The sequence below is a fragment of the Mandrillus leucophaeus genome, unplaced genomic scaffold (assembly GCF_000951045.1).
Source record: "Mandrillus leucophaeus isolate KB7577 unplaced genomic scaffold, Mleu.le_1.0 Scaffold90, whole genome shotgun sequence".
Classification (NCBI taxonomy): domain Eukaryota; kingdom Metazoa; phylum Chordata; class Mammalia; order Primates; family Cercopithecidae; genus Mandrillus; species Mandrillus leucophaeus.
Window position 1 is genome coordinate 1,820,953 of NW_012109808.1, and position 17,087 is coordinate 1,838,039.

The following is a 17,087-nucleotide window of genomic DNA, read 5'->3' on the forward strand; positions in this document are numbered from 1 at the left end:
TCTTTTTCTAGTCAATCTTTCTTAACCTTTATTCTGATACAGTTTAATGAATTTTGATAAACGTATACATCCACTTAACCTCCAGCCTAATTAAGATATGGAAACCCTGTGTGTTCCCTTCTGTCTTTTCCTAGTCAATCTTTCTTGACTTTTATTCTGATTTCCACAACCACAGCTTTTTCCTTCCTGTCCTAACCAAGTTCATGTAAAAGGAATTATGCAGTATAGAAGGAAGTGACATTCCTTTTATCCCAAGAGGAATAAGTGATTGAAGACGTTTAAGAAGGAAATAGGCACAATCTGATTTATGTTTGTAATGATCTTTTTGGCTGCTGTGCGAAGAATAGTGAGTATGCCACATAAGTATTATTTTTCTTCCCATCTTCCAGGGGGAATACGGCTCAATAAAATTCCCAGGTCGACCAAAATTTCCATACTGGACCCATTCAGGGAACCTGGAACTATTTCTGCCATTCCCGATTCTTCCCAGCAGATGGCCCCAAAGTCCAGTTACTGAACTGCCTCACGGAGCCGCGGGCTCCAATGTGAGGCGGCCGCTGCCCGTCAGCTCCAGCATCAGAGTGGCAGCTGGAGTTGGGGAGCTGCGAGAATCCTCCAGGGGTGCAGGGCGACGGCTTTGGCCGCACCGCGGGCTGGCCAGGGCTGCGTGCCCGTCTCTGACTCTCAGCAGAGGTGTCTGTGGCCAGGAGGAGCTGAAGTTCGGCAGGACATTGGTCCGCCCGGCGACAGTCCACTCCGCGGGGACTTTCTCTGGATAAGGAGTGCGTGCCAGTGGGTCCCAGGCAGACAGGGCGTCTAGAAGGCTACTCGCGAGGGAAGGTGGCTCCTTGGATTTAAAGACGAGGAAAGGAGGGGGAATCTAAACTAGGCTTTGGAGAGAACTAATGGGAGGGGCGCGGGGTGGGTGCGGGCTGGAAAACAGAGGGGACAGCCAGGACTGGTGTTGGGTGTCAGGGAACAGACGGAGCGGACTGCGTGGGTCCAGCCAAGGAAAGTGAAGCAAGCAGGCTTGTTTGGGTCGAGGTTGCCTAGAGAAGCGGAGAACTCAAGTGCCTCTTTTCCCCCTTCTCCAGCCTCCTCTATAGTGGTGAGGTCACAGCCCCTTGGAGCCCTCCCTCTTCCCACCTCCCGCTCCCGGGTCTCCTTTGGCCTGGGGTAACCCGAGGTGCAGAGAGCTGAGAATGAGGCGATTTCGGAGGATGGAGAAATAGCCCCGGGTCCCGTGGAAAATGAGGCCGGCCGACTTGCTGCAGCTGGTGCTGCTGCTCGTCCTGCCCAGGGATCTAGGCGGAAAGGGGTGTTCGTCTCCACCCTGCGAGTGTCAACAGGAGGAGGACTTCAGAGTCACCTGCAAGGATATTCAACGCATCCCCAGCTTACCGCCCAGTACGCAGACTCTGTGAGTACCCGGGAGAGATCAGGGTCGGACCCAGAGAGCAAGGGCACCTGCGAAGGTGGCCCGAAGTGCACAAAAGCAGCTCAAGAACAGCCTGAGTGTGTGTGTGTGTGTGTGTGTGTGTGTGTGTGTAGATGTGTGTGTGCGCTAAAAACTTAATCGCCCACACTTGGGAAGGTATCATTGTTGACATCCTCATTCCTAACACAGGAAGAGGTTACAAAACTTTGATGTACAATGACAGTGAGAGCTGTTCTTTCCAACATGCTGCTATGGGGTACTTTGCCTAACCCTGGTTGAATCTGTCTCATTTGAATTAATAAGGATAATGGTTTTTCAGGAACTGACCTTTTTGATCTTATCTTGGGTAATAAAAATTGCAAAAATATGTATTTCTCCTTTTTGTTTCTCTAGATGGGAGATTATCTTAGCAGTTCTGCTGATTCATTAAATTGTTGACAAGTTTAATCAGGGGCCCTTTTTAAAATGAACTGTCTATACAGTATCTATAAGTTACTTACTCAAATGTGAACTGCCAGTGAACTAGTGCGTCCAGAACCCTGCTTTGTGATGGGCATGATACAGGTATAAAGAAATGAAATTTCATAAAAGTATAGTGCATTTATCTGCATGTTAAATGTTACCAAATTAGAAATCTGATGTTAAATAAGATTATGCACACACAACCTGTTTCTTAACAGCAATTTAAATCAGTAATCATTGAAACTGTAGACAAATCCAAGGGAATAAAGTCTCTCTTGATTGGTTATAAATAGAACAGAAAGCAAGCACAGTAAAACAACCTAGGCTGGTTAAATCCAGTTAAGGTAAGGAAGTGCAGGTTATTAAAGAAAATGTTGATGGATGAAAAGAAATGAGAAAGCTGCACCTCTAGATTTTCTCAAGAATTTAGCTCATGAAGACTATTTAACAGTAGATGAATATTTCAGCACAGAGATGTATTTCTGTGCTCTGAGATATCATAGTTTCTCAGCACACCTGAATTAATTAGTTCAATAACCTCCAAACAGTGTGGTAGTCATTCTCCATGCTGCCACCACAGAATAAAATGTGTAAAAGGTTTAATAGCCTCTTGATTACACCTGTACACGGGTTGCTTGTCACCTCTAGAATAAAACTCTTTTGTGCAGCCTACTAGATCTTTCAAGACCTAGTCAAGTCTTTCCAACCTCATTGCTCCTAATTTCTCTAACTTCCCCCTCCTGCTGAGAAGAACTTCTGGCGCTTCCCCAAAGGTCCCTGCTGTTACAGCTGCCCTTGCCTTTCTTCCCACATTCTGTCCCCTCTGCCTAAAGCACATTTTCCCCGTTTCTTCACCTGGCAAATGCCTACTCCCAGATCCAGATTCTGGATCAACCCTGCAGGAAGCTTCTCCTGACCCATGACCTTTAGGCTGCGTGAGCTATACCCACTTCCCAAAAGCGTTCTGTGCATGAACCTAACCCTAGTCCTTAGACATTGTCTGCTTTCTTGTAACTTGTTATTTATTTGCATGCCCACCCAAGCAGGACACAAGCTTCTCTAACATAGGGACACTGTCATTCAACCCTGAATTCCTGAAACCCTGGAACTACTCAGACACACACACAAAAAGAGCTTATGTGAATAAATGAACAAATGAATATGCCAGGTCTCTGAATGTCCACTGTGTGTTGGAGAGAAAGAAATCCAAAGACATCACTTCTTCAGAGACTTCTTTAACAGTGGCAGAAATTCATTGAAGAGAGATGTGGCTCTGACAGTGAAAAGGAACTAGTAGACATCCTGTTTAAAAATTCCACCAAAAGTTGAGAAAGAACGGGTAATAGAGAATGAGCAATGGAACAGGAGTCAGGAAACCAGCATTCTCTTCAGTCCTTCTTTCCTAACCGTGAAATTGTGTAAGATGACTGATTTGGAAGCAGTCAAATTTCCTTCTGAGTAACAGAGAAGGTTCAACTAGGTGCTTTCTAGGTGACGACATGTTGCTGATGAAAATAGTCTGAGGGAAGGCACTGAATCACAAGAAGTAATTGGATAAAGACAGTGGCAAGGAGGATCTGACCTTGAGAATAATGGAGAGGGAGGTAGTATGTTCTGAAGAATAAAGTAATTCTGAGATGGAAAAGAGAAACTTGATGAAAAGTATGGGTAAAACAATATGGTAGTCCCCTTTGAACAATGGCTACAACCATCTGCAACAGTAGAAAAATGATTTTTAAATCTTTTGGGTGTGGTAGAACTCTTCTGTTGAAGAAAAGCATATAAGAGAAGTAAAACGTGTAAAGCTAGCAATTATATTGTGTCTACTTATGGGGGGGCGGGTCCTGTTCTCAGCACTTTGCATGAAGTCACCCAATGAATCCTCACCAAATCCAATTAAGTAGGTGATGCTATTATCCTCATTTTATAAATGAGGACATTGAGACACAAAAATAAAATGAAGTAATTTGCTCAATGTTGCACAGCTTGTAAGTGGTAAAGTCAGGATTTGAAATATCATATCATCAACTATGGAGCCTGCACCCTGAAGCCACCACTCTCAGATGAAAAGTGTGTCTCACCATACCAGTTTTCCCCTGATGGTCATAGGCTTCGGAGAAAAAAGTCTGAAAACAAGTCACATTCGATAAACCCACTAATAACCTCAGGGGCTATTCATCAGATGAAAGAACTCAGAAAGCAGGAGATTAGCAGGGAAAGGAAAGAAGAAGGGAAGGAAGAAAGAGAGAGTGGAAGAGAGGGAAGGAGGACAAGAAAGACTAAATTAGTCTTTCTTGACAAGAAAGATCTAGATCTTTGGTTATAAATAGAACAGAAAGAAAGCATAGTAAAACAACCTAGACTGGTTAAATCCAGTTAAGGTAAGTTAGATCCAGTTAGATCTTTGTCTAGATCTTTCTAGACAAGAAAGATCTAAGTTATAGAAGGTATTCCTGGCTGAAATAAACTAAGTTTTTGTCATTAAAAAGCCATTCTGGGTGGTGACCTCTTTTTGGAATCTACTTAAATTATACAGAATCTACCACTGAGACATGTTCTCTCACACGTTTTATATTATTCAGAGTGTACCTCTTTTTAAAATTTTTGAAGAGCTTACACTGGTTTAAAATGTAAGGTATTTTGTTCTTAGAGAGTTATTTGCATTACTTCTGCAACCTTCATTAAGATGCTGTATAACCACTTCTTAGACATTTTACAAATTATCATGGTGCTGAGAACAACTCTTTCTAAACTTTATCTTCTACTCATAGATTATTGTTCCGAAAAGTAAACAGCTATCTTGCCCTACTATCCATATCCCAGCCCCGTGCTCTTATGGATGGAGCGGAGACAGTTATGGACTGTGGCTGTCACTGAAGAAGTGATGCTGTATCTTTTCCTCACGCCTCACCTCCAGAAGGGTATGATGCTTTACCTGAGCGGAAGGTGAGGGAGAGCTGGAATGCCTACTTCCCCCACTGCCAGTGGAACATTCTAGAATCTTTGATGTGTAGGTAGTTTGAAAAAAATAACTCTCTTCAATTGAAAATTACTGATTTAAGGACACTTAAATGAAGCAAGAGAATAAAATTAAAAATATAAGTGTTGGCATATAATTATAGATCATATTATGTCAAAAGCAAGGATAACAAGATTGACCTATCACCCTCTCTTACTCAGAAAGTTGCCATTTGTTGCCCCTGTGCATGAGAAGATCCTTCCTTCTCTGAATAAGGAGGTAGAAAGGATTTGACAATCATTCTGGACCATTCTATCTATTTGTGTGGATTCTTCCTCAAGAAAGTGCTGACATGCCTTACTATGTTCTTTTAACCTACTTGCTTTCAGTTTCATTATGACAGTAATTGCCACATCTGCCTTCTCCAACCCCACTGCCATCTGTGGTCTTGGGTTTATCCGTTTGTGTGCCTTCAGATATGTTTCTGAAGGAGCTGTTGTTTTCAGGTTCTGTTTTTACTCATTTGCATTCTGCATCTGTGGCTCTAATTGATGGACTCTCCCAGTGTTTACTAAACTGAAGACAATCATTCATCATCTTTGGCATTTGTACCCTGTGTTCCATCTGTGCTGTTATTTACTCAGTATTTTTAAGTTGACTCACTTCTCTAACTGAAATTTATTTAGAAAGGTTACAAGTGGAAAATTAGCATGACTTGGTACAAATAAAAGGTAACCAGAAAACTAAAGACAACAAAAACAAAAATATAATCAAATTCTAGCTACAGACTATTGTCTGTGAATACACTGAGCTTACAGCTGCCTTGTCTTTGTTAAAAAGGAAGGGAAATAAGTGTTAATAAGTATTAAAGAGATAACAATCTGGCATGGTGTCCTTGGTAGTATCGAAAGGATGGAAAGACAATAAAAAAAGGAATTCCTGTCTCACTGTGTGATTCACTGTTATTTAATGCCAGGTGGGCACTCCACCTAAAATAATCTCATGTATCTCCAAGTCATCTTTGTTCCACACTTAAGGAAATGTGGATGTTTTGTATATTTCACAATGGTTTTAGTCACAATCAGTGGTTGTAATCTGAATAACAATTGTTTCCAACCTAAAGAGAAGCCCTCTGCTTCCACACTCACATGCTCCCCAAACACAGCCCCACACATATAAGGTGACTTCAGTTCATATATCCAGGCTCTGTGAATTGTTCTCTTCCATTCTCTCTCTCCTCTCCCATACATATGAAACAGTGTTCTAAGAGGAGTGAAGAATTCTGACCGGAATGTTAAAGGGGTTTGATTTATTCACATGAGATGAACATAACAATAGACAATAAAATTTGTCCATCATATATATATGATTATATATATATATGAGAAGGAATATATCTATATACCTATATGTATATATATAGACAGATATATATATTCAGATATATATATATATTTAAATCAGTCAAGGTTTCTGATGATAAGTAATAGAAAACCCATTCTGTTTAGGTTAAGGAAGAAAAAAAAATTTTTTTGAAAGAACAACATGTGATTTACAGAATTACTGTAGGACCAGGCTTTGGAAATAGGCCAAGGCCTACGGTGGGCAAGGAGCTGGAGCTACAGTGAATCATCTGTTTAGGACAATTCCGAGGGCAATATAGAAACCACAGCCACTGGACATCTCCAGTTTTGTAGCTGTCAGACTGTCTACGTGCTGCTGTCAATAATTTCCCAACCGTCCCTGTCTCTTTAAATATCCTACCCGAGAGTGGTATCCTGTATGGGAGCACTTGATTGACTGGCGAGCCATAGCTGCTGTAGGTAGGAAGAGGAAGGAGATCACCCGCCTACTTTTGGTGTCTGAAGTAGGAGACGCAGGACTGGGTCCTTCTAATATGCCACACGATGGGGAATTCCCCACCGAAGAGGGGCCATATGCACTCTACATTGCTCATCATTTCCTTCATTCTCTAAATCTTTACTAAGGACTGACTATATCCCAGACACTGTGTCACACTCTGGATTTCATGGAGTACACCACCAACATGTCCCTGTCTGCAGGGATCTTACATCCCTGCATAGTATGGGAGCTCCATATTAATCAAATAATTACATAAACACAGAGTTATAATTGTACACAGAGTTATAATTGTGTAAGTGTGCTTGAGTGTACTCTTAGTAGGGATGAGGGATACTTACTGAAACTGGGGTTCAGGGAAGGCTTTGAGCTACCTCCTGAAGAACCAGTACAAGTTGAGTGTAAGAAGTTTCAGGGGAGCAGGTAGAAGGTGGAGACATGGTGTTCCAAGAGCTTTGAAGAATTCTGACCTGAAAGCTGAAGGGGTTTGATTTATTCACTTGGGATGAACATATTAATGGACAATAAAATTTGTTACTACTCCCTTCATAACTCAGTACAGGTCGAGGTGAATTCTGATGTCCTTAGAAGCAGTTTCTATGCACACACACACACAAAACAGTTAATGGGGTAGCTGCCTTCGTAAATTAATATTTGGTTTGTTAAAGAAATAAATGTAAAACCTAGTTCTTTATTGAGTTTTCTATGTATTTATTATTTTATTTGGAAATCTAATCATAACAATTACTTTGAGGACTATTTTATCATTTAATAATATTTTAATAACTGATTTCTCATATAGTTTAATAAATAAATAAATGAAAACAAATTTAATGTATTTTATTTTAAAGTACTTGAATGCTTGATGAAACTTTCCCAATCCTTAGAAAATTTAAAAGCATCTATTATGTTAAACTTTATAAGTACCAAGAATCCTACGTTTTTAGACAGCCAAGCTCTGGAGTGAGATCCTCTGGGTTGAATGCCTTGGTCGCTATTTCCTAAATATGCTTTTGGAAACATTGCTTAATTCCTCTGGGCCTCAGTTTCCCCATCTATTAAAAAAAGGTAATAATAGTCCCTGACTCACCAGATTCCTGGGTGGCATGAATGAGTTAATACTGTCAATGGATAATTTTCAAAGAAAGGTAAAATTGTAACTCTCATACACCTATAAATTGAACACATGTTAAAGATTTTAATTAACTCACTGATGAGTGTATATGAGTTGCCTGAGGTTCCCATAACAAAGTTTCACAAACTGGGTGGCTTAACACAACAGAAATTTACTCTCTCACAGTTCTGGAAGCTAAAAGTTGGAAATCAAGGAATACCTTGATGAGGCAGGGCACATGCTTCCTCTGAAGACTCCTGGGACAAATCCTTTCTGGTTCTTCCTAGGGGCTGGTTACTGCTGGCAATCCATGGCATTCCCTGCATCATTCCAATTATTGGTTTTAGGCCCACCCTCATTCACTATGGCCTCAACTTAACTCATTACATCTACAAAGATCGTATTTCCAAGTAAAGTCACATTCTGTGGTTCCAGGCAGATATGAATTTTGGCGGGATGCTTTAACCCACCATAATGAAGAACCTTGTAAGATATTACAACTGGTTTAAAGGATAACCCACAAACTAGACATATTTATAGATTAGGAATATCAGAGTGACTATGCAGAGGGAGGCCAAACTAGCTTCTTCCCCAGTTGGGGAGGGAAGTTCATAGAAGCTCTTCCATATGGGACAGAATTTGCAATCTGTAGACAAAATTGTTTTGTATTGCTACAATTATGTACAATCTAGAAAGTTGTAAAATAATTCCCATAGAATCAGACTGAGAAACTTGGAAAGGTGTGCTCTAGTCAATACAGAACTTTACATTGAAACACATTTTTCCCCAGTAATACATGCAAAATTATAGAAAAGTTACCACCTCCTAGTGAGCACTCTACAGGTAAACTTATTAAAATCTCTAATTTCCTTTTCAACTTAAATCACAAGTCAAAATAAATTACTCAATTATACATTTTAAATTGGAATAGCAAGACCAATCTATTAGATATCCCAACTAGGTCAACAGCTTCTGTTAATACAAATACTCAAAATACCAAATGTATATTGATTATTCTTAAACTCAACACAAACACATTAAAACTATAGGTCTGATTTGGATTCTCATTTCTATTGTTAACTCTAAATTTTCCCATACTAAAACATGTTTATTAATTTAATAAGTTAATCTTCATCCCCTAATGAACTCCAGGTTCCTTATGGAAACATCCACTGGTTTCCAGGTGCCATACAGTTAGGGTTGCCCTATCCAAACGGACCCTCCTCTTACACCTGTAGGGCGGAAAATATCTTTTCTTTACTCATCACATGGTGCATGGCTGAAACCCTACAACAACAACAAAAAACAGATTGACAAGAAAAAAACAGTAAACAATTAAGTTTTACATGACATAGGAGCTGTCAGTAATAAAGACCCAAAGGAACAGAGAAAACTATGTATTTTTATGGACAGTCGTACAGATTGTAGGACAAAAGGATATGATCGAATGGTAATAAATTGTGCTCGGTGGGGTGGATCTTAGCAAGTCTTATTTGTTCAATTTCATCTTGGTGTCTCTGTGTCTTCATTCCTTTTCTCCTGGGGTAGGGAGAGCCTCTCTGAAATAGAGTCTTCCTACTTTAGGGGAAGACCAGAGAATTATTTTACCACCTGATTCAGGGGAGAAGGGCAGGAAAAAGTGAGAGAGACCTTCTGCTTCTGCTGTTTTCTCAAATGCCAACGTGTCACATTTAGGGATAGAATGTCTTGAACCCCATTACATCTGTCGTTAATGTAGTTAATAGCATTCCTTTCACTCTCAAAGATGTCCCAATTTGGGGGCTAAATTACTAATATTAATAGATCTTCCTATTAGACCATGAAGTCCAGAGGCCCGTGGGACATGCTCAGCCTTGTGTTTCATTGTCGTAGGTGTGATTGTAGATAATTGTAGCAACCCACTTAAAAGAGGGTTGGTCTCAGCCAGGCACAGTGGCTCACGCCTGTAATCTCGGCACTTTGGGAGGCCGAGGCGGGCAGATCATGAGGTCAGGAGATCGAGACCGTCTGGGCTAACATGGTGAAACCCCGTCTCTACTAAAAATCCGAAATTTAGTCGGGCGTGGTGGCAGGCTCCTGTAGTCCCAGCTACTCAGGAGGCTGAAGGAGGAACATCGCTTGAACCCAGGAGGCCGTGGTTGCAGTGAGCCAAGATTGCGCCACTGCACTCCAGCCTGGGTGAAAGAGCAAGGCTCCATCTCAAACAAAAAAAAAAGGGTTGATCTCTCAGTACCACCTCAAAATCTGCAAGCCCCACATAGATAGTAGCAAAGCTCCTTCACTCCTTCAGTTAAGATTTGCAACTCTTTGGCTCTCTGAAGACACCTCGAAATGCCTTTCCTTCTGGTTTACAGCAGGAGCCTCTTAGCTGATCTGCTTTCACTTTTGTTCTCAACAATCTATTCTTCACACAGCAACCAGACAGATCTGTAAAAATGTACATCAGGTCATGTCCTGCCGCTACTCGGAACTCTCCTGGTTATCTCAAAGTAAAAACGAAATCCTTACCGTGGCCCCAAAGGCCCTACTTGATCCAGATCTTCTTTGTTTTCCTGATGCTATTTCTTACTGCTCTCCCTCGGTAATTCCGCTTTCATTTCACCCCCTCTTTGCTGGCCTAACACGTGTCAGGCTTCTCACATTTGATTCCTCCCTCTGGCTGGAACATTGTTTTCCCACACATCTGCGTGGCTAATTTCCTCACCTCCTTCAAGTTTTTGTTTAATTGTTATCTTCTCAATTAAGCCTTTCCTAATCACTTTATTTAAAATAGAACACTCCTGCTTTCAAACCAAAATTATCCCATAGCACTTGTCACCTTCTAATATACTACATAATTTACTTTTATTTTTTATTTATGTCTTTCGCCACAAGAGTCTTTATGTATTTCCCCCAAGAGTAAAAAGGAAGCTTTTCATTTTGTTTTATTGTCATTTGTCTATTTGGTTCAGTTTATGAACTCCAAGTGCCCAGAAAGAGCTTGGTATTTAATAGGTAGTCAATAAATATTTGTCTAATAGAGGAATGAATGAATGAATGAATAAGTGAATGGCCCTGGAGGCACTTTAGTGTCATTCCATTGGATCCCTCACACCCTTTTATGATTCTTCTCCAAAAAGTCCTTGAGGTTTTTTTTTTTTTTTTTTGAGACAGAGTCTTGCTCTGTCACCCAGGCTGGAGTGCAGTGGCCGGATCTCAGCTCACTGCAAGCTCTGCCTCCTGGGTTTACGCCATGCTCCTGCCTCAGTCTCCCGAGTAGCTGGGACTACAGGCGCCCGCCACCTCGCCCAGCTAGTTTTTTTGTATTTTTTAGTAGAGACGGGGAGTCCTTGAGTTTTATTGCTATGTTGGGATAGATGGAATTCTGCCCTTATGTTTTTCCTTATTATCTGGGATGTTAGTTTTTTAGATACTGAAATGACATCTGATGGAGTTCCCCTTCTTTCACTGCTTGTGTGGCCCTACGCTTACATTACTAAAACCATTTTAAAGGCATTACTCTGAACAGCCACCTTCAAGGAATATTAATTTTACCAGTGCTTCCTACGCTTTTCAAATGTAGTACTCCTAGGGAAGAGGAAAGGAGAAGAGTTCCCTATGATAGTTGGGGCACCTAGAAGCATTCCAGAACAAGCAGGGCTTTCCTTTGAACTCTCCAGTTGTTTTGTTGTTTGTTTGTTTGTTTTTGTTTTGTTTTGTACCTACCAAAAAATCACAAATAATTTTTAACAAGAAAATTACAAATTATTTTCTGTTATGTAACTGTTTTTCATGCAGCTTCATATATACCTTCCTGAAGTATTTTTCTGCCTTCCTGGTAACATCCTTTTGAATTTGCATATCTTGACCCAAAGGGGTGACTTGAAGACCCAACATGCCAGGCACAATACGCCAGAGAAGATGTTTTTGGGAGGCAACACTGTGTGTGTTTAAAAGTCCAACCTCAACAATCAGGTCAGTTTTGATGAGGCCAAGCCCATTCAGACATGATATCAGACGCCTACATCCAGAATGTCCAGTTATTTTCATCTGTGTGAACAAACTAGCTATCCTGGGCCCTAAGTCTATTTTCTTAGATCACCTCTGATGAAGTAGTAAGCATAGAAAATTCATAATGCATAAAACATATTGTTAAATGAATTAGTTTTGTCTAAATTTATCAGTCAATTTACTAGAGTAGTTGTTACTTTTTGTCCAGAGCTGAGAAATTTAAGTTAAATTGATCTATCTGATTATTTCAGTGTTTCCTGGTTGTACAAAGTGTGTTTGTTACCCTTCAGACTAAGGTTTATTAGACAAAAGTTCATGGACCTCCTAGGAGTTCATGGTTGTGCTCTTAGGAATCTGTGGTTATGTGAAAATTTGGCCCCATCAGTGCATTTCTGAGACTCTATAACTTTCCTTAGATCTTCAAAGGTGTCCTTGACCTCTCACAAGTTAAGAAATTCTGCTTTGAAATAATTTGGCATTTTGTAAGTGTACTCACTATGACTCAATTTTTTTATTCTATTACAAACAACCCTAACAGATATATTTTAACAATAAATGAAAATCGCCTGACCTTTGTATGGCAAGCTGGCACAGTTAGTTACTACTTGAGACCATCATTACGACAATTACTACTGTTACTACTTGAGACCGTCATTACCACATTACTACTGTTACTACTTGAGACCGTCATTACTACAGTTACTACTGTTACTACTTGAGACGGTCATTATGAGACTGAACAAAGGAAGGAACATAGAAATGAAAACGTAAGACAAAAGAAACTGTTTTAAAGGACGGGTCCAGGGGAAGAAGAGAGATCCCTGCTTCTAGTGAGCAAAGGCAGCCCCTGAGCTTCCACAGCCCTTCGTATTTATTGGGTAGCAAGAGCAGGGAGGAGGAGGTAACGATTGGTCGGCTGCTTAATTGATCACAGGCTCATATTGTTACTAACAGGCTTCAGATGTGCCTAATTGCAAGAAACACTGCTCTTGGGGTGTGACTGCCCTCAGCATCCCTTCTGGGTGGCGGATGCAGTTTGTCAGTTTGCCAACATTCTGCATTTATGAGAACAGTTTGCTGTTTACCCATATAGCCTCCAGGGGAATAGTGAGTTGATCACGACCCTCACTCTTTCAGCCTGCAACACCTTTGAATGTGATGGTTTTTCTTCTGAACATATTATTATGGTGATTACTTTCTTTATGGCTCACACTTAGCCTGTCCCGTGATAGGCTCTTCACACAGAAGTCACTGAATGTTGCCACTTTTTCAAATCAATAGTTGACAGATTTTTTCAAGTTTCTAATGCCTACTACATGATGTTAAATTCTTCATACTGACTCTGTTTCCATTTTTACTGAAGCTGGTCAACATACTTAATTACTCTCTGCCTTTCATTACATTAATTAAAAAATAGCATTTGAAAATTTTAAGAATGAGCAAAATGGTCCCATTTGTTCAAAATTACAGGTTGAGTTTTAAAGTGTTCCATTTAGATGTCAGACCCTACTTACTTGACTTCATTTCTGTATGAACCTTTAAGAACATTTAGGGTATTCCAGAAATTTTCAAAACAATTTTTTAATTACAGAACTAGCACTTGTGATTTTTAAGACATAAGTATTGTTCTCTTATATGAGGTGACAGGTATATGTACCCTGGATTTTTATGGCACAGCCCCATTGAAAAGACTTCCATGAGAATGTTCCAGAAATTCAAATATTTCATCATCATTTTAATCTAAACTTCCTACATTACTCATGCACCTGGAAAGAGCTTCCTTATGTCCAGATTTTTCTTTCAGAAAACACGATCTCTGTATTTATATGATACATGAAGCTTTTGGCTTATATTTTGTAGGTATTAACTTAATCTTACCCATGCCTGTGTGTTCTCATAATTATGCAACTCCAGAGAGGAGACTGAAATTGTCTCCTCTTATTGCCAGGTACTGTCACTTTATATTTTGTTATTTCAATCTTTTTTTAAGCCAAGAAACTAGAAGGCTACTTTTAGGGAAGGGCTTTGTGCATGAGAATAAAGAGGATCTAAGGATGGGCATAAATGAGATACTCTTCCATGAGAAAGTCTTTAGTTTTTTCATGGAAAGTATCTCATTTATGCCCATCCCTAGATTCTCTTTTTTTACGATGTTTTACGATGGCAGTATTTCTGTCTCAACACCCTTTGCAGTTATTTCTGGGTTTGTGGACATGGTCCACAGATTTGAGATGACCAGAAATACTACCTGTAGACAGGTGGCATTTTATTGTAAAATATTCTCCCTTCTTTCCTTTTTCATATTTTAAATAAATATTTATTGATCACTTCTTATCTGGAGTAAGATAAGAAGCTATTAAGGATTTTGAGCCACACACACACAAAAGCAAGACCTGAGTTACTTTTTTTTTTTTTTTTTTTTGAGACGGAGTCTCGCTCTGTTGCCCAGGCTGGAGTGCAGTGGTGTGATCTGGACTCTCTGCAACCTGCACCTCCAGGTTCAAGCAATTCTCCTGCCTCAGCCTCTCTAGAAGATGGGATTACAGGCATGTGCCACCATACCTGGATAATTTTTCTATTTTTAGTATAGATGGGTCTTCACCATGTTGGTCAGGCTGGTCTCGAACTCCTTACCTCAGGGGATCTGGCCGCCTCAGCCTCCCAAAATGCTGGGATTACAAGTGTAAGCCACCCCACCTGGCCTTGACCTGACTTACATTTTAGTAGGATCACCCTGGCTACTATGTTTCTTAATCGGGTGAGAGATGATACTGGCTTGAACCAGTTTAGTTGCAGGGAATATGGTAAGAAATTTCCTGGGCTTATTTTGGAGGTAAATCCAACAGGATTTTCTAACAGACTATGTGGACTTTGAGTAAAAAAGAGGAATCAGTGATACCTTAGCCTGAATTCTCCAGAAAGCAGAGCCCGTGTGAGAATTCTTGTTGGGGAGTATGATTCCAGGAACGGAAGGTAGGATGGGGAAGTGAAGCGGGGAGAGAGGGAGAGTTTGCTGCTGCTAGAAACAAATGGTTGCTGAAACCCCTGAGACCACCTGAGAATTCAGATGACTTGCATCTCAGGACCCTTGCTTTGGGAAGGAGGAAAGATAAAACATCTATCCATCAGTTCCTGGCTTCCATGAGTCAGGGAGTTAATTCTACTGACCTTCCAGGTTTCTTGTGCCTGGGTGATGACAGAATTTCCTGATATTAACAAAAAAAGTCCCCAGGTGGGAGATGAGAGGTGTGTGGTGCAGGGCTGAGATGCAGTACTGTTGAGTTGTACCTGTCTGAAGCTAGTCAGTACACAACTGGTAGCTGCAGCAGGGCTAGTATAAGAGGCATGCTGAGAGAATCTAAAATGATGTATAACAGGTATCCAGGGTCGGTTAGCCTTTGCACAACTCAGATCTGCCCAAGCTTTTCATTATGTCTGGCTCCCATAATAAAGTACAGGGCCTCTGATTTTGTAAGAATGAGATGTCCTTACTTATTTTTTTTTTTACAAGAAAGGGGGATACAAGCCCCATCTTCCATAGAGATTCCTTCAAGATGCAGTCTTTGCAAAGACATAATGCCAGAGGGTTTGTGAAATAAACTAGTCTGCCCTGCTGCAGCTGATCTTAAGGATGCCATTGATAGTCCTCGTCTCTCTTTGACTCCAATCCTAGATTTGTCTCACCCTTGCCCAGCACTCTGACTGGTTGAGTTGATTGCCTGATGGAAAGACCCAGACTTCAGCTCCAAGGGTTCTGAAAGCTTAGTTGCCTTGTTCTTGTCTTATATAGCTGCTGTATTTTCTCCTTCACCATTGTCCGTGGGCTCAAAAGAACCAAGAGATGCCCCAGTGAATTCCCTGCATTCTAGACACACTCCTCCCTCTTCCTAATGTGTAGCAACTGCTCTAGCTTCCCATGGTAAAGAGGTCTTAATATTCCTCAAAAGAGAAACTCCTTTATTTACCTATTTGTCCGCTAGCATGAGGATCCCAAACGACCAGGTGGTCATTATAGTATTAAGCTCCCTGTATTTTTTACTTGGAAGAAGTAATCTTTCTACTTAGGAACTAGTACCTTTAATTGGGCAGGAATAGACACAGGAAGATCAAAATTGGAATGTCAGGTTACTGGGGCGATGGTGAGATGAACCAATTCTACCATTGCCCCTGGGTCTTCAGACACATGTATCCTAGCTACATAGAACACAATAGCATATGTTGGCTATTGATTCAGCTCATACCCTTTCTTAGGTCAGATCCCCAATCCTGCAGGGCTTTGTCCCCAAGATGGCACCTTAGCTAAGTCTTTAATTCATTCCACCATTCTCATAGGCAGTCTGGTTCTTCATGACAGGGTACATAGTGAGACTAATGGATATAGTGTTCATATGCCCTTTGTTGCACCTTCTCTGCCATGAAATGCATCCCTTGGTTGAGGCAATGCTGTACACGTTTTCATACTGGTAGATCAGGCATTTTATAAACCCTTGAATGGTGGTGCTGATGGAGGCATTGAAGTCAGAGAAGGCCAAATCAAAAGTAACCATGATGTTTTAAATGAATTACTATTTCTTACAGGGTGGAAAGGGTCCAGTATAATCACACTGCCACCAAATGTCTGGCTGTTCTCTTTTAATGTGCCTTATCAAAGGTGCAGCATTGGACTATACTGCTGAAAGCTTTGTCATTTACAGGAGAAGTATTTTGATTAGACTTGATGAAAAGGAGCCCAAGCCATTGGGTCCATGCTTGGCTTCCATTCCTGTCACCATGGCCACTTCATTCATGTTCATTTCCCCAAAACTAGATGGCATTTATAAAATGAGTCATCTAGTCTACTTGGGTGTTGAGATTCACTGTAAACGAGAGTAATCAGTGCATACTCTCTGATGAGCAGTAACATGAGACACAAAGGTACACAGAATTTGTTCCCACTCCCATAGATACATCCATGTTTGTTTCCTAGACTTTCTCGTTCTCTATTTTCCAGTAGTAGTCTTTCTAGGCCAGTGGTCAACCAGGTAAGTTACTTGCTACTTCTTTGTAGCTAGTAACCTTGCCACAGTTCTTTCTCCCTTCATACAAAGAGAATGATTGCTGTAATGCTCACAGATCGACTGACTGTGAAGATTTCCTTTCACCACTATCCTTTAGGGCCACCCTTGAGTGGGGCCATAATGCAGCAGTAGTTCATTTTTTTGGTTGGCATTAGTTTGTGCCAATCTGTAAAGCAGGCACCAACCTATGAACTTCATCAAGTGGTC

General features: G+C 40.7%; 1 protein-coding gene across 2 annotated transcripts in view; it reads left to right on the forward strand.

Annotated features, from left to right (window-relative positions):
- The first annotated feature begins 594 nt into the window (after window positions 1–594).
- TSHR (thyroid stimulating hormone receptor) overlaps window positions 595–17,087 on the forward strand; it is a 192,255-nt gene continuing 175,762 nt past the window's right edge. The window contains exons 1-2 of one of the 2 annotated variants that reach the window (XM_011969701.1): window positions 595–782; window positions 1,095–1,420. In XM_011969701.1, coding sequence (XP_011825091.1) covers window positions 1,251–1,420 — 170 coding nt within the window. In that variant the 5' untranslated portion in view covers window positions 595–782; window positions 1,095–1,250. Of the gene's footprint in view, window positions 783–940; window positions 1,421–17,087 lie in introns of those variants that run through there. The other variant, XM_011969702.1, reaches the window with a different exon arrangement.